Below are 21,221 nucleotides of genomic sequence, written 5' to 3' on the forward strand. Positions count from 1 at the left end.
CAGGCCCCCTTTCCTTCTTGCTTCTGCAAACAAATCCAGCTTGCGGTCGTCCATTAATCACGTGACGGTCGACGAAGGGGGTGTGGTAAGGGGAGGTTAAAAAAATCATTAAATAACGCAATTGCTGAAAAATAAGCGTAATATCTAGATTAAATCGATTTTATTTACAATATACACATGTGGACATGAAGACGCGGTGAGCGCTGTCCACAGAGCTAATAAAGTTTACTGTTCTGTGTCACGGAGTGAGCTTGGTTGACGTGCTGCGCTTTGAATCGGCTGCGATCGGAGGCGGGCCTTCTAGTCGTGCAGCGAGCTGGCAAACCTCTCTACGTTATTTAGTGAAAAATCGCTATTGGCTGTACCTTGTCCTCGGTCCGTCCGTCACACGTCCTACTTCTACATGATTAGACCGATTTGGGCGATATGGGGCTTATTTGAAAGGGCTTGGTGCAAGGATTTCGTGCTTACCTGTATTTTTGGTTTTGCGCATGCGCAGTGTCAACTTTCTTATTTATGGAAGCATTTAAATGTTATTTGATACATGGACCCTTGAAATAAAAGCAATTCTAACACCAGTTTCAAAATTTGGTTTTGCGCATGCGCACTGTCAACTTTCTCATTTACAATTATTGACAAATGTATTTGTTAATACTTTTTAATTTAACTATATGAAAAACTGACACGTAGTAGTACTTGTGTGAAACTTAACAAACTTCGACGATAGGCCGCGGTTAATTTGAAAGAGAATGGGGCAAGGATCTCGTGCCTACCGGTATTTTTTCCCGCTCCCACCATTAACATTATTATGGTGGGTTTATGGAAATTATCATTAGTGCACTATCAAAAATAATTAAGAAATAGCCAATAGAAAAAAGGTTTATTGCACGTTCAACGAAACCATCCTGAGCTTTGTGAACTAATGACAATTGTATCTCGTCGCTTTCGTCATTTATGTTTGCATAATGATTTTTTAACTTGTGTTTGCTATGTAAGCACATAGAATTGTGTTTAGTCTTAGTGTTAATATCGATATCGAAGTGATAAATAACGAAATACGCGTTCGTCTTTTAAATGCGTTATAAATGCGCCTGCAAGTAAGTCATAAATATTGAATTAGATCAATAATTAATTTTTTATAAACAAATCACGTAATTTAATTTGCGTTGCCATATCGTCTCATATTTAAACTTCATACCGGATCATTTTCTAAATTAAGTGTAACCCCAAAGGTTAGCCTCTTTCGCATAATTTGAGAATCAAACTAAATCAATACCTACTACACCGTACCTTGAAAGTATAAGATTGTATTTACAGTTGCATTTCAATTTAATTTGCTCCCTTATTAAAATTACTAAGTAGAAGTAGATCATAAAAAATATTCTTAAATAAAAAGTGGTAAGATTATATGGGTACATTTTTATTGGCGAGAAAATCAATAAATCCTACACCACGCCAATGGCTCGAAACATGGCGTTAATTTAATTAATATATTGTTGTCGCTTTCTCAATTAATAACAATTTTTTTTAAAATTTATTATTGTTAATAATAAAGAAATATCGCCAACGAATTTGTAAAAAAATTGAAGGCGGCTACAAATCCAAGAGGAAGAGCGATTTATAAAAATTCCCGTGTCAGAGTGAGACACAGATAGCAAGAAAAAATGGGAATATAGAAAAACCTCACTAAAGTAAAAAAATTAACATATAATTACAAAAAATGTGAATTTAATTTAGAAAAATTTAAAAATGCGCGAGGAATATTTTAGTAAATAATTTTAGATAAGAGAGCACGTCCACCTTCCCAGCTTCCTATGGCTGGGCTATTAAGAACCGGCGCATTTGAGGGGGTAGTCAATAGCTAAAGCGCGTCTCTCCGTCTATAACACTGTGCTATTGTTCGTTGTTTACAGTTTAATGCACTTAAATGTTCGGTTTTTTTCACAAATAATCAGCGATTTCTGCGGATGAAAGGTGAGTATTAAATATTAAATTATTCCTGCGATTTTGTTTCGTCCATTAAAAAAACGGAGAAAATAGGTAGGTGTGACGTAATATTAAATAATAAATATATGGATAACCTACACGGGACGGGGTTAAAAATAAAAAATTATTTTTAGAGGGGGGATCTGGCGGATACTGATATTGATTGAAATTTATGTCGTATTTTAATTTTTAATAAACAATCCTATTAGTAGGTTATTCCTTATTTGTTATATGCTAAAGTGCTATAACCTGAAAATTACGCTTACGCTTTGCAGCCACTGGGATTTAATTAATTAAATAAATTTACGAAAATCATATGTATTTTTTCCTGTTTATTTTATGCTTGTTATCGGTTTGTTTTTGTTGTAAAATTATTTATCTAGGGCGGAGGTGCGGGGACTCCATTCCATTTCATTTCTCATTGTTGATTAGTGGCCTGAAAAGAAAAAATATTTCTGATCATGTCAGCCAAGGTTACGCCACCGTTTCCATAACAATCCAAAGCAGGTAATTTTTGACATTTGCAGACCAGGTAAAATTTGTGGCAGTTCTCGAAAGGTTTTGTAAAATCAAAGCACCACTTCCTAATATTAGGCCGTTCCAGATTTTGACTTTTGTTGTGTAAGGTAACTGCGGAAACCGATCCAACGACATTGCAACGGTCGGAGTCGGATGCGATGGAGGAAGTTTGGACTAGTCACCCGACTAATGTCGCTACGTTTAGTATTGAACTGGAGACCGGTGTAAGTGATTTTATTCCACATTCTCTGTGTCGACTGAAACTGTCGTAATTAACTAAATGTCGGTCGAGACACTCAAGGTTTTTGAAATTTGCTGATTTATTGACCGTAACGTCGATAACCACCACAAATGGAATCGGACACTAGTCTAGCATAAGAAGGTATTAATGGCCCTCAGGGTAGGACTCCTGCCCTTCGTAGATGGGCAGTAGTGCTAGTGCTAGTTTTATTTGATTTACCAGAACTTGTACACTAACATATAATTTTAGCTTCCCCCATAGGTTCACTAGGTAGGTTCATGAACCCCATGATATTTTTGTCACTTGACATTTAATTATTTTCGCCAAGCATCTTCAAAAACGTGGAATAGGACCATGGTTTCGGATGCGGATTTGGTCGTGGATGTTTTGTAAGTGTATAGTCAATTTGGATCATTGCTTAATCCCCAACATTTGGAAATGTAGGCAATAAAATAAAAATTTTGTAAGTGGTATCAGGATCACATGGGAAATTCTTATTTGTTGCAGAAGAAGTAGGTAACTATGAAATGGAAAAATTTAAGAGAATAAGAAACAATGTTGGGGGGGATGAGGAACTTTGGAAATATAATGAAATTCCAATCGGAATATGAAGACTTACTAAATATTATATTGAGAAAATTTGGGGGGATAAAAGCAACAATGTTTAGGCAATGAGGGATCTTTTGTTTGTAATTGTGACCAATGAAAGACTATTATTTTGACTTGCAAGAAAAATGATATTTTCGAGGATATTTTGCACTCCAATCTCATACTCATAACAAAATCTTTTGACTTGGTGGTGTGCCAACTTTTCTGACCAGTCTGCTGGCGTTTGGGAAATGTTCCAATTTCAAAATTACAAAAATAACATCACAGCATCACGATTGGTAAGATTTCAGGTCTTTCATAGTTTTGTATTGTGGTTGGTCAATGTGCATGGTAATGTCAAACTCATTTATCGCCAAGGGCGATTTTAAGCTGCGGGCCATATCATAAAAAAGTTAACATTAAGAAAATTTTGATTTTTTATTATTAACATAAAAAGTAGGTATGCAAAATAATACAATAAAACGAAAAAATACAAATAATCATACAGTCATGAAAATATACCCTGTGTGCTATGTTGGTTGAGACTGCAGAGCAACTCAGCTGTTTTTAAAGATAAGAGACGTGCGGTTTTCGGGACTCTGTGCCATTTTTTTGTTAAACTTAATACAAACAGAAGCAATCCAACTAAGTGCGTTTGTTCTTATTCGAAAACCCCATTTGCTTTTTCGGCTTTGAGCTGCTGGACATGTTTGCTCCGATTCCATTTTTGGTCAAGTGTGATTCCTACATATTTCACTGACTCTGAAAATTAGAGGTGTTCTTGGAATAGTAGGGGAGTTCCAAGGTCCTCTATTTTTATTTTTCTTGTGAAGAGAACTAGGTCCGTTTTTGTCGGGTTGATGAACAAGGAGTCTGCATAGACTCTGCAGGTTATTAGTATGGATATATCGTCCGCATACCCCAGCGTATAGTAGCCACTGTTATTGAGGCGACAGAGCAGTGGTGATAGCAACCCACCTTGGGGGCATCCTGTCAGTACTTTGTATCGTAAAGCTATTTCTTTTGTTTCGAAGGTTGTTTTGTCAAAAGCCCCTTCTATATCTATATCTGCCAGTGTGAACTGTTTCTAGTCCAGCGATCTCTCAATCCGCCCTACGACTCAGGGCAGGGTTAACTCTGTAGATCTTCCTGGGGAGTATGCGTGTCTCACTAGGTAGATGACAATAGCATCCCGTCCCCTTTGCAGGAGGGCGGTATTATGCCGTCCAATCCTGGCGATTTGTATGCCGAGAACTATTTCACCGCCCAGGTTACCCTCACCAAATCCACCATCTGACTGGCAACCGCCCAGTCATTCTCCATGGCAATTGCCAGTTGGCGCTGTGGTGGCTCCGTTAAAGTGGGCGTCTCTCAGCACCTCGGCTGGAAACATCCTCTTATCTGAGGCTAGCTGGGTTATAATATGAACCTTTCCCACAATTGTAGAAGGTTGCCAACCACTCAAGGGATTGGTTGTTCTCGCACGATATTCTTACGATCTCGCCCCTGAACGCGGGTGCTAGTGTAGCGCCTTTTAGGGCGAACAGATAGTGGTCAAGAACCTTGACCAGGTGATTTTTTTACCATATCCGCCTGGTTAGCCGTTAGCCTACCCAGAGGGTTATTGGTATCTATAATCGCTACTTTGAGTTGTCTTTCTGTGATTTCATAGCACTGTCAAGTTAACAAAAAGTTGTTCCCCCCAAGCAATAACAAAAAAGTTCAAGTTTAAAAAAAGGTTCAAAAAATTTAAAAAAAAAATCAAAAAACCCTCACAAAATGTACACAAAAATTCAATATTTTTTCAGCGGGGCGAAATAAAGGTAGCTACACATTAAACTTTTTACCGTACAGGGTGGTGCAAAATGGTGGCTCACCATTGGGTGTCCATAACGGTGAGAGATACAGTGTAGGTTAAATGGGGGCAAAGTTCGCCTTTTTTGTGACTAAAAGAACGCGTTTGAAGTTTTTGAAAAATCTTTGAAAATAACTGAGATATATCACCGAAAAGCTGAAAATGTCAAATTTTGTTTTCATTTTTCCTAGCTTAAACGGTCAAGAGCGGAATGTTTCCGTTACCACCTTCTATAGGACTTTTTTAGGAGAAAGTGAATCTGTTTTCAGAATTTCCATAGTACGCTAGATGTAGTAGCTACAAGCTACTTACTTTCTTATGGACACCATGTTGGATTAGTACGGAATGAATAGAGGACAAAAAAGAAATTCATTTGAACGAATATCATAGCCATGTTGATTTAGCAAAATCTAGTTATCCGTGGATGAATGTAAAACATTTGATTTTAAAATTTTCCTTGTAAATTTGTGTAAAAGTATATATAGACTGTCATTATTTTTCTTTTTTTGTCCTCTGTCTTATTCCGTAAAAATCCAATATGGCGTCCATAAGAAATAATAAAGTACTAGCCTGTAGCTTCTAACAGGCGATCAAAAAAGGATTGACGTCTAGTCGCCTTTGGAAGTTCAAGTTAAATATGATTTCGCATGTAAACAAAAATTCCAAAGCTCACTCCACAGCAACTCTTTTTTAATCGCATAGTACATTTATCGGGTTATGGAAATTTTGATACCAGATTCAGATTCTCCGAAGTGCTCCTGGGAACCGACCATTTCCAACAGTTTAAGCTAGGGAAAAATGAAAATGAAATTTGATATTTTTCGGTGATGCCAAAGTTATTTTCAAAGATTTTTCAAAAATTGAATGGCTCACCTAATTTTGGCAGTTGGTCCGGGGTGTGAGATCATATTTTGACAGTTGGGCGCGGGATCATATTTCGGTAACTGATCCGCTCCAGCTGTTTTGGCAGTTGGCCCAAGGTCATTTCGGAAGTTACATTGGGAGTCTCATATTTTTGACACTTGGCCGGGGGTGCTATATTTCGGCAGTTGGCTCGAGGTGCTTTGACCTTGAGATCTACGCATGCGTTAAGTTGAAGCTCATTCGCCCCATGCTGAAGGTTGTTGCTAATGGGTTATTAACCGGTTAAGAGTCATGACCAGATCCCTAATACTCTAAGCGGTACACAGAAAAATCTGACGAATAATGCAGAAAGCATGCCGTTTGGCATGGTCGATTTTTATGTCCAATAGATCGATTTGGCCCGCAGCACCCCCTTCCCCCGCCATGTGGAGCCAATATGGCGGCTATTTAAGAAAAAATCTGTTTCTGACTAAAAAAATATATATTTGTATTTCAAGGATGGCATGCGAGTAATGTTGTAAGGATAAATTGAGGTCGCTGATTTCAAATCTGAGGTCAAAAAAACAAAATGTAATAAATTTAAGCTTTAATTAGTTTTATCCTTCATGGTACTCAAGTGAAAGGTCTCAACGAAAGGAATTAATTTCTACCAACCATAGCCCTCCTCCTCGACCTCTTATCGTGATCGAGCATATTCCCCTATGCCTCAAGAACGGATTGTCGGAAGAGGGTACTCACAAAGGGCGATTGAGACTTCTGCAAGAAATATATCCATTGGTGATGTCAAAACAAAAGCTATTTCGGTTTAAAAAAATGCGCTTTATCTGCACCAGAGTTGTGTACAGTTTATACTTGTTTAATTTTGATAACACTGTTTGGTTTTGATGAAACATACGCTCGGCTCCGGCGGCTCTCCCACCTCGACTCGCTCTGATTTGTAACGGTCGATAGCTCGGCTTCGCCTCGCACTTTTCACTGTTCAACAAAGACAATTTTTCAGTTTCAGTTTTGGTGCGGTAAGAAAATGATATTGAGCAGACTAAATCGACAATTTTTTTGGATTTTTGAGGGATACTTTTGTTTTTTGGAAACATCACCTATACAAAGTGACATTTTTTTGAAAATTTCCATTCAACTTGTTTTGAATCCAGGTCTGCACATAATTGCACGTAAGATTTTTTAATTTTGGTAATACCTTTTGGATTTGATGAGACATACGCTCGGCTCCGCTCGCTCTGATTTGTAACGGTCCATAGCTCGGTTTCGCCTGGCAAATCGCGCATAACGCAAAATTTTTTCATATCTCCCCTCCTTCACCCTCTACGTATTTTTAAACTAAAGATGGTTTTCCTTTTTATTAGTAAAATGTATTTTTTTACAAAATCAAAATTCTAATTATTTATCCAACAATTATTTTATGATTTAGATCGACATTAAAACAAAAAAAATATATTAACTGGAAGAAGTATTTTTATAATATTTAAATGACTAATTACAGTGTAAATTGCTTGAATTTTGATTTTTTGTCGCAGATTTGAAATCAGCGACCTCAAATTATCCTTAAACGATCACTCGCATGCCATCCTTGAAATATAAATATATATTTTTTAGTCAGTGGCAGTTTTTTTCCTAAATGGCCGCCATATTGGTTCCACAGGGTGGGGGAAGGGAGTACTGCGGGTTAAATCGATCTGTTGGACATACACATCCTTTATGACAAGTGGCTTGCTTTCTGCATTGTTCGTCAGATTTTTTCGATTTTTAATATGTACCGCTTAGACTATAACCTGAACACAAATTCAACAGAAACAGGTCAATTAAATGGGCCTATTTCTAATAAACAGACCTGTTTTGATGGAGACCTGTTTACTTAACCGATTTGTTTTCGTTGAATTTGTGTTCAGGTTAGGCCTGGTCTGGCTCCAAAATATAACTTCGCACCCCGGGCCAACTGCCAAAATTGGACCTTGCACAGTTAAGTGCCGCAATACCTTCTTATCTCAATTCTTACTCCTTTAGTATCTTTGAAAACAAACAATTTCCTATTGTAGTATTTTTTTTCCAGATGACTCCCAACAACGCCCTCCATCTCGTATGGGACAATCACCTGGAAAACGTCAGCAACTTATTTCAAGTCCTGTACCAAGACAACAAGCTAGTGGACGTAACGATCGCGTGTCGCGACGGTCTCCTACGCGCCCACAAGCTCGTCCTATCCGCGTGCAGTCCGTATTTTGAACGAATCTTCAATGACAATCCGTGCAAGCATCCAGTGGTCATCATGCGCGGTGTGCAGTATAACGAAATGCAGATGATTCTCGATTATATCTACAAGGGCTTCATCGATATTCCGGCGAGCTCACTGAACAACCTAATCTGCGTCGCTTCCGAGCTCGAAATTAAGGGTTTCGAAAATTTCCAAAATAACGGATACGACAATCTTCCATCGAACAGTCCGACGGAGCAGTTCACCAGGTACAATAGCGAAGTTTCAATAGCCACCAAGCGGGTAACCTCCAAAGACGAGGTGAGTTTCGCAATGTTGTAGTTGATCTTGGACGAGAACAATATTTTAGGTCAAACAGACGTCCGCTTCGATTTCGAACGCGCGATTTAGTGACAAAAAGCCGAATTTGCAAAAGTCGAGTAATTTCAATGACACCAGAAATTATGTGAAGCTCAACGGAAATGGTGGTGAGTCGAGAACTTCCTTAAAAATTGTCAGTGCAGGTTAGTATCACACAACAATTGGTTCGGTAGTATCTGTTACCTAATTTTGTTGAAGCTTGTCTGCGCATGCGCAAACTGTGCGTTTCTTTGTGTTTAAAAACCGTTAACAATGTTGCAGATAGTGCTCCAAAAGAGAGGCTTCCATTATTACAAGAAGATAACCAATGGTTTGAAACAGACGATTCTCTATTATACGATGATAAATCATCTGATGAAAGTGTGAGTATGGTGGTTTCAGGCCGAAATATTTAAAATAAATTAATTATTTGGTAGGATTGTGACTATGTCCCGAATAGGTCGTCTAGTGATGGCGGACTACGTAAGTCGGCGCTAATTTGCAGAATCTGCTTCTACAAATGCAAGTCCAAAAAGGATCTAGTGTTCCATCAGAAAACCCACATCATAACGGGGAAACCCCACAAATGCGACTTTTGCCCCAGCAGGTCGTTGTAGTGCGTTTTCAATGAGTGTTACTACAACACGACTTTTTTTAGCTTCAGCCGTTCCTCCCACTTGGCGAGACATCGACGCATGCACACTGGCGAGAGACCGTTCGGCTGCATGAGTTGTAACAAAAGCTTCGCGCGTCAAGACAAACTAAAGCAACACATTCGAGCCAGTCACGATCCAGACGGCTGCAGCTACGACTTTATGCCACTGGAGCCGGTAAGATTAACACGCGTTTAGGCGAAAACTATTTGCGCATTTCAGGTGTCGATAATAGCAACAAACGTACAACCAGTCAATGCGCTTCCCCAAATTGCCAAAGTTGAGTCTCGTTCGGACGATGAACTGAGAAAGACTCCGTCGTATCGCACTCTCGCGCTCCGACAGATACAGCCAAAACCGGAAATTATAAAAAGGGTATCGCCACAGGAAAAGTTTCGCGACGAGATCGGCCAGCCGTCAGATTTACTTACTGAGAAGCGACGCCGCGGTAGGCCACGAAAGCGTCCGATTACAGGTATTACAGGTATAGTTTCCCTCTCGCGCGTAAGCTTGTGTCTTTATCTCTCTTCTAGAGATTCCGGTCGTCTTCGGGCCTAAAAGGAAAAGAGGGAGGCCGCGGAAGGTTCCTATTGTAACAGGTGAGTGGCAGAGCTTGTAACTACCTTCTTCCTTATCAATAAATACAATACAAAATCTGTTTCATGTGAATAATTTTCATGGGTCGATTCCTTTAGGAATATTAAAATTACTTCGAACAAAATTCCTTATGCAAATTCCTAAAAATAATCGACCACTTTATACAAATCAAATTAAAATAACTTACAGTTATTGACATAGGTAATATTCTCTTCTGGTAACAAATTGACATATCTCTCCTTGGAAAATGCAGCTTCCTTTAAAAATATGTTAACAGATCGGTTCATTGTTACCGTTGACTTTTTGCACCACTCTGAACTTATATTCGTGAAGAATGTAGAGTTTGGCAGAAGAAAGAATCCAAGCAAACCGGTTTCAATTTCGCAAAATTAAAACTCGAGATAGTGATTAAGCACATGAATAATAAGCAAATGCTCCGATATGTTGATATTAATTTTGCCCAATGTATTAACTAGGTTTTGTTAGTTGTCTTTAAATTTCATGCCGTTATTACAAAATTTTATTTATCACACAAGGCGCTGTCCACTCAATGATGATGGTACATGTTCGTTCGAAAATCAGCTAGAATGCCCGCTCTCGCTATTTGAATCTCGGCCGAACCGAAACGAGTCCCCTTTTCGGAACGCAATGATCTCGACCGGCTTGCCCCAACAACCAATAGAAAACCCGCATTTTTACTTTTTCAGCGGACTCGAATGAAATGAACGCAACTTTTAGGTCCGAAGAGATCGTGGCAACCTCGCTCACTTTGCCCAATACGTTTCTTGTTATCGCCAGACTTACTTTAGTTCAAGCGTACTATGAAGCGGTACATGTGGAGATAAAATAGTTATGTCCATAATGAATGTACATAGTATGTACAGGGTGGCCAACTAAGAATACGAGGTACTGTATCTGAGAATCGATCCATCGCAGAGGCTTGCGGTAAAGAAATTTATTACTAAAACGGCCACGAGAAAAACCTGGAAAATATTTTTAGGTTTCTGCAATGACCGCTAGGGTGCGTAACTGCAATCTGGAATCTAAAGTCACTAGATATAGAAAGTACCGCAATCATCCGCCATTTTTGGGCAAATTTGCTGCCAACTTAAAAAAATTGACAAATAAAATCTGAATAGCTGTAATTTTTTATAACCTAACTTAATAGTACTGTCATGTTTTATAAAAATATCATTGAACTATATACTCTGTAACTGGAACGGCATCAGCGCCAAAATCGCGTGCCGCAATGATTTTAGGCAACCAGCATAACGTAGGTATTCTCATCCTTGTCTGGCACGTTGTTTTGTATTGCATATGCAGGACCGATCACACGTATTTGGTTAAAAATACAGATAAGTAAATAAACTGGGAGGTTGGGGTCTTAGAAAGATAAAGATAAATGCTTGTCGATGCTTTTATAAGTGCCAATATCTATTTGTTAATGGAATATCTTAAAATATATACTTAATAATGTGGTAAACTGCGCCATTTCTCACTCACACACTCACATACTTGATTCTTGAAGTTACAAGTATAATGTCAACTAATGTCATTCATGGTGGCTCGACGCATTCCATTTGCTTATTAATGTAAAATAAAGTTATAAACATTGGTTGTGTTCGTTTGTAACGTACCCTTTACGGCGTCGAGGTAAACGTAAATTTAAAAAAAGCACTTTTTTTTAGAATAAAATGAGTTTAGGAATCAATTTACTCGTAGTGGTCACCGCATTGCCATTAGATGGAAACGAATTGACACGAATGTCTTATGCTGGTCTTATGGAACGTTTGTTTCTCGTACGAGACTGGAATTTTTCCAACAGCCCGATGGATCCTTTGTTTTCGGAACTATACCTTCACACCGCCAACGTAACTACCAAATACACCAGTTGTACGTGGTGGTGGTGCCATCGGCAGTATCATATGTGGATGGATATGGATGTAGAAAATGCAAACCGTGATATTTTCTACTCTTAACTTTTGTGATATACCTGTGCGATATGTGTATGCTTTTATATTTTATCTTTACACTTTGACGCTTCCTAATGTACAGTTCATTGTAGGCCGAAGGAATCGGCAATAAATAAAAAAATCAATCCTTAAAGGTATTTTTCGCCCCATTAGTGAGCAGTATCAATAATAACGTTCAGTGAAAAATTAAATAATAAGGAACTTCATATTCAAATTAGTAAGTCAAAACGGCTTTATAGGTTTTGGCGGCGTTAACGCTTTTCTTCATATGATGCTCTCTAGCGAGTGGAATGCCCTATTGAATTAGTATTAAAGAGTGGGAAAGAAGAATTATCATTCATAAGGACAGTATAAATGAGTGTGAGGTACATTAGTAAAGAAATCTGAGCGGTGCAAATGCCGTCATACGCAAAAATATTAAATGCGCGCGTCGAGGTTAAAAAATGTTATCAAAACGTACCCATAAAATTGAATATTTGAATTTTTATTATAAAAATGATTGCACGTATATGCAACATAATTCATGACCATTTTTGCAAATCTCTTAATAACTTATTTTAGACAAAAATAAGCAAAATGTAAGACGTAGTATACGTCTTTCGCTATAGAAACCGTTGCACGTCATTGATTTGTGTATCAATTTTAGACATATGTTGCAACACTGCAACATGTACAAAAAAAAAACAAGTGTGCGAAATCTATAGAAAACTTGTCTGAAATTGATTCATAAATCAATGACGTGCACCGGTTTTTATAGCGAAAGACGTATATACACTTTATTCCGTATAACTTCCGTTGCACGTCATCATTTTCTGTGACGTAATTACTATGCAATAATGCCAAATCTAGTTTTGAGCGATTTAGGTTATGTCACTTGTCAACAAGACAGTGCATTCTTTGTGTGAACAATCCACACCTTAAATAAAATTAAAATCATTTTTATTATTCATTTCGTTAATTGGAACCACAATATACACACAATATACTTTAATAACTTATGAACTGTACAAATGTAGCATCTCTTTTACAGAGAAAGTACTAAATATAAAATTTTACAGGTTATGTGATGTGATGGATGCAGAGACATTGAGAGGGGAGATAACGCATGAAACTGCGCGAAGTTACAAAACAAGGGGGCTGCCATTTTGACACCCATTGAAGCGCGAAATTTGAACAGGACTATAAAGGTTTACTGACGCAACCCAGAGACATCTAACGCAATCTTCATACACTACACTCTATTCGGCAGCAGCTCCGTAGGAAGAAACTAATATCTCAATCCAAATGAACAAAAGAAAATGCCAGTGACGTTGACGTTACAAAATAAACACTTAAACTTCGAAAAAAGCTCTCCTAAACACGAACACACGCTAAAATAACACCACTATAAACACAACATGACACAAAGGGTGTAAAAATGGCAGCGCCCATGAGGTCGCACCCTTTCTTGGATGCGCACTCGTCGATCACCGATCTCCCCTCTCAATGTCTCTGGATGGATGATATTCAAATTAATCGGAATCATCGGAACTGCTTTCGTGTTCAAAGTTTATAATAATAGTAGCAACGTTTTCAAGATCTAATTGCTTTTATCTTTCGTACCACTCGTGTATTACAGTTTCCGTATCCTTAACTGAATTGCGCCACGTTTCGGAAGTTATCCATTGTAGTGATTCTTGTCACATGTTTATGCAATTTTCAATGCTTCGTCCATCTCTACCAATGTGTCGATTTTAGTAATTTTTCGCTATGCCCCAAATATGTTCGATAGGATTAAAAACGCGATGATAGGGTGGTAATCGTAAAACGAAGTAACCGTATTGCTCGGCTAAGTGGTCAATGCCTTATGCGGTACATTTTAGCTGATTTATTCCTAAAAGTATCAACAAGATTTATATAACATCAAATAATTTGCGAAGGTACTTACTGTGCAACCTTTTCAACAGTTCGGTTGTAAAATCATTTTCGGAGAACTGCACATTATGATCACCTAACTACACTTTAATGTTGTCTGTTTTCCCATTATCGAACACAATTACTGACGGGTTATCTAAATTCTTCAGTAATTTCTCTTCAAACCAATGCACAGCGAAAGACGTAGAAAATAATCAAAATCAAATCAAACGAAAAGTAAACCAAAAGCAACCTGTCAAATTTACAAATTTAAACGCGACAACATAGCGAAATGCTACCAATTGTTGCGGCTAAAATAAACTACATGCTTAATGTGTTGCCTAATAAACGAAAGTAAGTTTACGTTGGTACGTCGTTTTCTTCAGGTAATGACGTGCAACGGAAGATATACTGAATAGACCGTAAACCATCCCACATGAGTGGAACAAGGTAAGGGATACCTACCTCTACCCATCTCTCTCTCACAAAAATTCGCCACGGCCCCTGGCAATGGCTGATTACGGGCGATGCTGTTCCAGTTACAGAGTATACTTTGTTTCACTGGTGCTGAACCTGACGTCATAAATGTGATTCTCTCTTCATTACATTTAAATCGATTGAGACAAAAAAATTACGTCATTAACGTAAGTCGTGACAAATAAACCAATTGATCTGTCATAATATCAATCCGTCAAACGATTTTCGTTATAGACAGATTTCCAGTGTTGATTAGGTAGTTTGTGTTAAAAGTGAAGTAAATATCATCAAAGTTAAAAACGCTTAGGCAAGTCGACAGTGCAGCAACGCCGTTAATAGACAAGTATTTTAAAAATTTTACCACATAATGGTTCGATTCGCTCATATCATGAATTTAGGTCATTCCCGTTACCATTAGGTAAATATGACGAACCGATACACAGAATGAAGATGTTCGCCAGAACACTTAGGTATTGAATTGATTTTATAGGTGAGAATGTTACACTCCGTTCCTTACACAGTAATCTTCAACGACTTGATGGCGTAGAAATATCTGGTACCTCTTTGTCCCGCAGTTTGAAGAAACTGAAATTCACGTGGCGGAGATGCACCGTCTCCAATAGATTATTTTTAATGGAACAGCCCTATGCAGTTCAAAGAAGACTACAATTTTTGAGAGACTTTAAACACAACGAAACTTCACTCTTTCCATTACGACCTGTGGTTTTAGACGAAACCTGGATATACAGTAAAGGGTCTTTTAGAAGAAGCTGGCAAGATGGTACTCTCAAAACAGTTAGAAAAAGAAGTAGTGAAGGGGTCCGGTATATACCTAATACTCCATGCAGGATCAGAAGATGGATTTGTGGTGTAGTGTCGCTTTTTGTCTTTTGTACATACGATTTGAATATGAACATTTGAGAGTTTTTTTCTTCACTACCTGTTTTCTTTCACAATTGCGTTTTTTTTTAAATAAATCGGATCAGAAGATATTCAAGATCCTTATGCGAATATCTCGACTGTGTGGCAAAAGAACAGAAACTGTATGTATGCGTTGTTATTTCAATGAGCCAGTGGTATAATGACTACGCTTTATCTCAAATTTGTAAGATGTATAAATGCGAAAGGCTTACCGATAAACCATGGCCTATTCTACTTCTGCAAATGGCTAGTTAAGGGTCATTAAAATTCGCGCAACTTAACGCGTATTCTTCACATTGGTAGCATACTTAATTTCACATCAACATTATGTAAACAAAATATTAATTTACGAACTGCCTAAACAAACTTTAAGTTACAAATGTTCCTATGCGTTTTCTGTAACCATCATACACTTCATCTCAAAGAGTTTCGGATGCTCTGGCAGTATCCATTTGGATGTGCAAAGAATCGGTTACATGAGGTGATTACAAACGGTTGAAAAGGTTTAATTCATACCAACGGACTTCCTCTACATAAAATACATGACCATTTAGCCATTATAAAACCTAAGAACAGGAAAAAACCTATCAGAACCAGATGCCTTACAAGTGATTGTCAACTTGGGCGGTCTAATAATGATGAACGATAGTGACACCTTAATAAATAAGTTGAAACGTCAATGTGACAATATGTAAACCAACTACTAATTTACGACCTGCCTTAATTTTGCTATGACGTCAGATAGTGTGACGAAAGGTTCAGCACCCTTGAAACAAAGTATATATAGTTCAATGAAAAATATATACAGATATCTCCAAACAGGTGGAACAATACCTAACATTAAAGTTACTAGAATCTGGTAATTTCCGCCATTTTTGGGCAAAAATCATGCGTTCTCTCTCTAACACACGAGCCCAATGGATTGCGGTACTTTCTATATTTAGTGACTTTACTGGAATCTAAAAAAGTGATTTTTCTGTGAATTCCGCTATATTAACCTAACAAAAAAATGTCGGGTCTTTGATAATCTGAACAATTTTTGTTTGACAATTTTTCCTGTATCTCTAAAAATGAAGTGGTGGGAGGTATTCAAAGGTTTCCGTAAAGAACACCCTGTATCTTCGAAACGGCTGAGCCGATTTAAACAAACTCGGGTTAGTTCAAAAGAGCTATTCTTCAGCTACAAATATTATACTATATGAAGTTTTGTTAGTTTCACATATCACCGCTTGAAGGCTTTTTTCGACATTCCGACAGAAATGGTTAATTTTCTCAAAAAAATTAAATGCGGTTTTCGCGAGCTTGTTTAGCTTGCATCATTTAGCTACTTTTTCATGAAAAAAAAACCAAACCAACGCATTTAATTTTTTTGAGAAAATTAACCATTTCTGTCGGAATGTCGAAAATAGCCCTCAAGCGGCGATATGTGAAACTAACAAAACTTCAAATATTATAATATTTGTAGCCAAAGAATAACTCTTTTCAATTAACCCGAGTTTGTTAAAATCGGCTCATTCGTTTCGAAGATACAGGGTGTTCTTTACAGAAACCTTTGAATACCCCCCACCACTTCATTTTTAGAGATACAGGAAAAATTGCCAAACAAAAAAGGTTCCAATTATCGTCAACTTCAAAAACCGGACATTTTTTGTTAGGTTAATATAGCGGAATTTTTCAGATTGCAGTTACGCCCCCTAGCGGCCATTGCAGAAACTTAAAATATTTTCCAGGTTTTTCTCGTGGCCGTTTTAGTAACAAATTTTTTTTACCGCAAGCCCCTACGATGGACAGGTTCCCAGATACAGTACCTCGCATTCTTATTTGACCACCCTGTACATAAGATGCACAGGATAGTGTATGACACAAATACAAAATGTTCCCCCATATATTCAAAATTATTAATTACACTACTCAAAAAACTCTTAAAACAACTTTCTACCAACTAAATCGATATTTCGGAAAAAATTCGCACGTATAGGGCCAAGTACAAGTAAAGCATATAAGGCAATAAAGCTAGCAGTTGACGCCAAGAAGTGAGCTCAATTCTCACTATTCTCCGGGAACTATAAAATAGAAAGACCTCTCAAGTAGCAGGGCTTGGTATATATAATTAGTTGATTAATGCCTGAAGGACCTCGCTCTACTCGTAATCTGCTTCTATACCAGGTATACTTAATTGGCCACCCCTTCAGAAGGAAGGACAAGACAAGATTTCAAACTTGATCATAACTTAACCGAGATGGCAAACATATTAATGTTCACAAATTACTTAAATGTATGTATCGTATGTAATGTAAGATGTGTCTGGGATTTAAAATTGAAGTTCACCTGAAACTAAAAATTTGAATCCTAAAAGAAATCAAAGGTAACCCCTCTTCTTTGATAACATAAAATTTCCATACCTATTATATAAGAGGGCTAGTCGTAGATGGAAATTGAAGTATAACAAATTACAGCCGACCTAAAGAAGGTACACTCTAAGTACATGAAATGCAAATGGCGGTACTTACGATAAGAAAGGAAGAACGCAAATTTATATCCTCACTAGGAGCATTGATAGGTGCATCCTGTCCAAATTAATTGCTTCGGAATCCCCAAATTAGGAATATAAGAGATCAATATATGCGGAAGATGGCACTTAAAATTCCATGCGGTCTACCTTAGCTTTCAGGTGCTGTAGCTAACCACTTCACGATGCTTATTCGGAACTGAGCGTTCTTTCTCTCTCATGCGCTTGCACCACTCCTGGTGGTAACATGAAGGAGCAGTTTGAAGAAGGCAACTGTTTTCCGGTAAAATCGTTGAAGACCCGAGACCGGTGGTCTGGTCTGAACGAGTACTTAGTCAGATGGACTGAGAGGAACGAATACTGAGCCTATAAATCCTTATAAAAATATATTGACAAATTGTATGAAATTTGTTATGAAAAGAAATGTGATTTATTACCGTTTAAACTTTAAAAGGTATTAGCGTATCGACCTGTGTATGTAACATTCTGACCGTTACCAAGTGGTCTACGTAGTACAGATAGTTGTTTGATTTGCAAAGTTGAGCGAACATCTTTGCAGCTTTTCAAGTTTATTTGATTCAGACACAATTTTATTGAATTTGTGACATTTTTGTCGACTGGCTGCAAGCTAGAACATACGATTATTTTAAGGGTTTGTTGATGTCAATAATGACTGTGATACTACTACTGATCAGGGCCGGCTTTAGGCGTAAGCGGTGTAATCCTCCGCTTACGGTGCAGACAAGAAGGGGTGCAAAATCACTGGAAGTTAATGACTGCCGAATCACGGATGTAAAACAGACGGCGTTTTCTATTTTTAAGATCAAACGATCACGATATAACATAACTTGAAAAAATATATAGTAAGAAATTATGTACCGAATATTCCAGAAATCTCGATAGATATCGAGGCGCCATGAAAGATTAGTAATCGGCGATAAAGAACAAAGGCGGATATGATGTAATCTTTCCGGGAAATGTGATGTGTTTTGTTCTAGAATGTTCAAGACCATTTGGGAGCACTCCAGAATACTCGAGTTGGCTATATAAGCAAATCGAATTGCGTTTCAGGAAAGTTCCAATTTCAACACCGAAGTAATAAATAGTTCCCACTGTTAAAAATTGTGTTAATGTGAGTGATAAATAATATTTGGGTGTTATAAATCAATTCATTTCAACATTGTTATAAATGTATTGTTAATTAATTGTAAATAAGTAATTAAATTTACGTTACAATGTTTTAAGGATATAGACCTCTATATTTATAAAAAACTTCTTGCCAAAAGTTCCCATTATTTAGGCGTTAGCGCGGCGGACGGGGGCGCAAATTTTAGTGCTTTCTTACACGTAACTTTTGTCTTGGGCCTCAATCTGTTTTTTTTTCTTTTAGAAGAAACACCAAGTGTTCCAAAAATTAAGGAAGAATGCGCATCGCCTACACCGCCCGAGGAAATAGAAAGCGTCGATATACCAGAGAAAGATCAGTACTCGTTACACAACGAACACACCGAGCATATAATGATAGAGCCGCTCATCGAGCTTAACTCCGGAATGCAACTGGCAAGCGACGATAACGCCGTCGATAGTTTAAGCATAATGCCGGCGAACTTAGAAACGTCGTGCAAACCCATTTTGTTATCAAAGGATGTTACCATCGAACCGATCGATTCCAGTTTAATGGCGAAAATTGAACAGATCAGTCCTTAATTCGTGTTCGTGATTAGTTTCTTTGTCAAAGTTCCTTTGTTGCAATTTAAGATTTACGCAAAAAGAAAAGACTGTTAGTCCTTGAAACTGGAAGTCACTTGGTCAAAGTATAATTTAGTATTTGCACTTACTTCAAAATCGTTCCCAGGCGTTCTTTTTAAATGAATAAATCTCTATGTGATACAGTTAATTAATCACTACTCTAGTCAAATTAGATGTTTGTAAGGAGATCTTGACAGTCTCATATTCCCTGAACATTTCTTTCCAAATATGCATGCTGCAATGATTTCTAATTTGACTGGAAAAAGTTTACATTTCAACAATTTGACTTATATATTGTGTACAGTAATTAGGTGGTAATTAGATAGTTTGCTATTCGAATTCAATCCAGAATTTATTTTCCATATTGCATCGATTTAGATAGTTGAATTTGAACAGCCATATATATCATAGTTTTAGAACTGATAATTAATATAATGTGATGTTATTTCAATTTATGTGCTTGAGAAATACAGTAAATATATAAAAGAGTGCGTTTATTTTTCAGTTCAGTTTTTTAACCACCCATTTAATTTTTGCTTGCGTCTTGGCTAGTTCCCAGGTCATGCCACCAATGTATTATGCGATTAAAAATGAGTTGCTGTCAAGTCACCTTTGGAATTTTTGTTTACATGGGAAATCGTACTTCCAAAGGCGACTTGACAGTAACTCATTTTTGATCGCCCGTTACTTCCTGTGTTTTCAGTGGATAGCTGACTGATGTTTCTTATGGCTGTTCTAAGAGGTTTCACCCTGTATATGCAACCTACGATGATGCCCACATTTTTGAACTGGCAACCGTGCAATTTTTAGAAGGGGAAAAAAATGAACGCTTGTTACGTTTGCCATCTTGTTTTTACTGGTGGTCATGAACGCATCGTGCAGTATAAGTTTGTTGTTATTTTTGTATTGTTTAAAGCAGGTAGTAATCTGCATTTATTTATGATGTATTTTGTATGCAAAATTTAAATTGACCTTTATTGTTTCCAAATCTTTTTCTTTTAATGTAAATATGTAAGTCAATGTATGTTTATGTTTTGATTACATATACCAGACGTAATATTCATATAAATTTCAATCATTATTTTAAATATGTGGAAGTTATCGAATTGGTTGATATGTGTCCTGACCAAATCAGCTACAATACCTAATGCCGAGATTGACCTCAACTGTAGGCTCGGATACCCCGAACGAGGTGCGAGTTACCTATCTCGGGGTTGAGATTCTGCTAACAAAGACTATTCAGTTTAGAAGTTATGTGCGATATATGAGTTGCGATTCATTGATTTCCGCATATTTTGTCGTTAGTTTAATTTAAAGAGCAAGGTTGTGTAATTTTCCATCTTGCTTTTAACAGAATATTGCACCAAAGATGAGTCACTTGTTGTACACCTACCTTGCTTTGTTACCTGCTTGTACTCCAACCAGTTCGTTAGTTTTGCAACTTGCTTTTAATCAGTTTTTGCAATCGTGCTTTGTGTATGTGATTTATATTTATCATGCTTTATTATGGATCGCAAACTATCTTATACATTGACAACAGTTCCATTATTGCTCCTACGAGTTTATTTTTTATTGTAACCCATCAATTCTTATTTACAGTCCTCACAGCGAGTGTTTACCTCGTGTCGCGCAGGTATATCGTGCGCTCGGCAGCGGTCGGTTGTCTAAATTACCTACCAGTGGCGTCGCAAAATTACAAGAAAAAAAAATTAATACGTATATCAATCTTTATTTATAATTCATTTACGTTTGTATATTCGTCAAATGATTCAAAATAGAACACATCGCATCGCCGGAATTTTAAGATTGTTAGTTGTGGAGATCGAAACA

General features: G+C 37.4%; 1 protein-coding gene across 6 annotated transcripts; it reads left to right on the forward strand.

The window, feature by feature from the left end:
• The first annotated feature begins 1,820 nt into the window (after window positions 1–1,820).
• Window positions 1,821–19,836, forward strand: LOC116178646 (zinc finger and BTB domain-containing protein 14-like). 6 transcript variants are annotated; one of them, XM_031498211.1, is made up of 9 exons: window positions 1,821–1,974; window positions 8,119–8,580; window positions 8,630–8,783; window positions 8,902–9,002; window positions 9,057–9,229; window positions 9,278–9,449; window positions 9,495–9,756; window positions 9,806–9,871; window positions 19,033–19,832. In XM_031498211.1, the coding sequence occupies exons 2-9, from the start codon at window positions 8,119–8,121 to the stop codon at window positions 19,347–19,349; spliced, it is 1,707 nt and encodes a 568-aa protein (XP_031354071.1). In that variant the 5' UTR covers window positions 1,821–1,974; the 3' UTR covers window positions 19,350–19,832. The 6 variants fall into 6 exon arrangements, with proteins under 6 accessions (XP_031354071.1, XP_031354072.1, XP_031354069.1 ...); XM_031498212.1 differs by lacking the exon at window positions 1,821–1,974 and adding an exon at window positions 2,354–2,493 and having other exon boundaries at window positions 19,033–19,833; XM_031498209.1 differs by lacking the exon at window positions 1,821–1,974 and adding an exon at window positions 2,555–2,729 and having other exon boundaries at window positions 9,495–9,747; window positions 19,033–19,836.
• The last annotated feature ends 1,385 nt before the right edge of the window (window positions 19,837–21,221 follow it).

The sequence above is a fragment of the Photinus pyralis genome, unplaced genomic scaffold (assembly GCF_008802855.1).
Source record: "Photinus pyralis isolate 1611_PpyrPB1 unplaced genomic scaffold, Ppyr1.3 Ppyr1.4_LG8, whole genome shotgun sequence".
NCBI lineage: Eukaryota > Metazoa > Arthropoda > Insecta > Coleoptera > Lampyridae > Photinus > Photinus pyralis.

What these genes read in the sequence shown, in the direction of transcription:
- LOC116178646 (XM_031498207.1), top strand. Translation starts at nt 2,664, where the DNA reads ATGGAGGAAGTTTGGACTAGTCACCCGACTAATGTCGCTACGTTTAGT. An exon ending in ACTTTATGCCACTGGAGCCG is followed by an intron (nt 9,450 to 9,494) that starts GTAAGATTAACA and finishes TGCGCATTTCAG; the next exon opens with GTGTCGATAATAGCAACAAA. An exon ending in TCCGATTACAGGTATTACAG is followed by an intron (nt 9,757 to 9,805) that starts GTATAGTTTCCC and finishes TCTCTCTTCTAG; the next exon opens with AGATTCCGGTCGTCTTCGGG.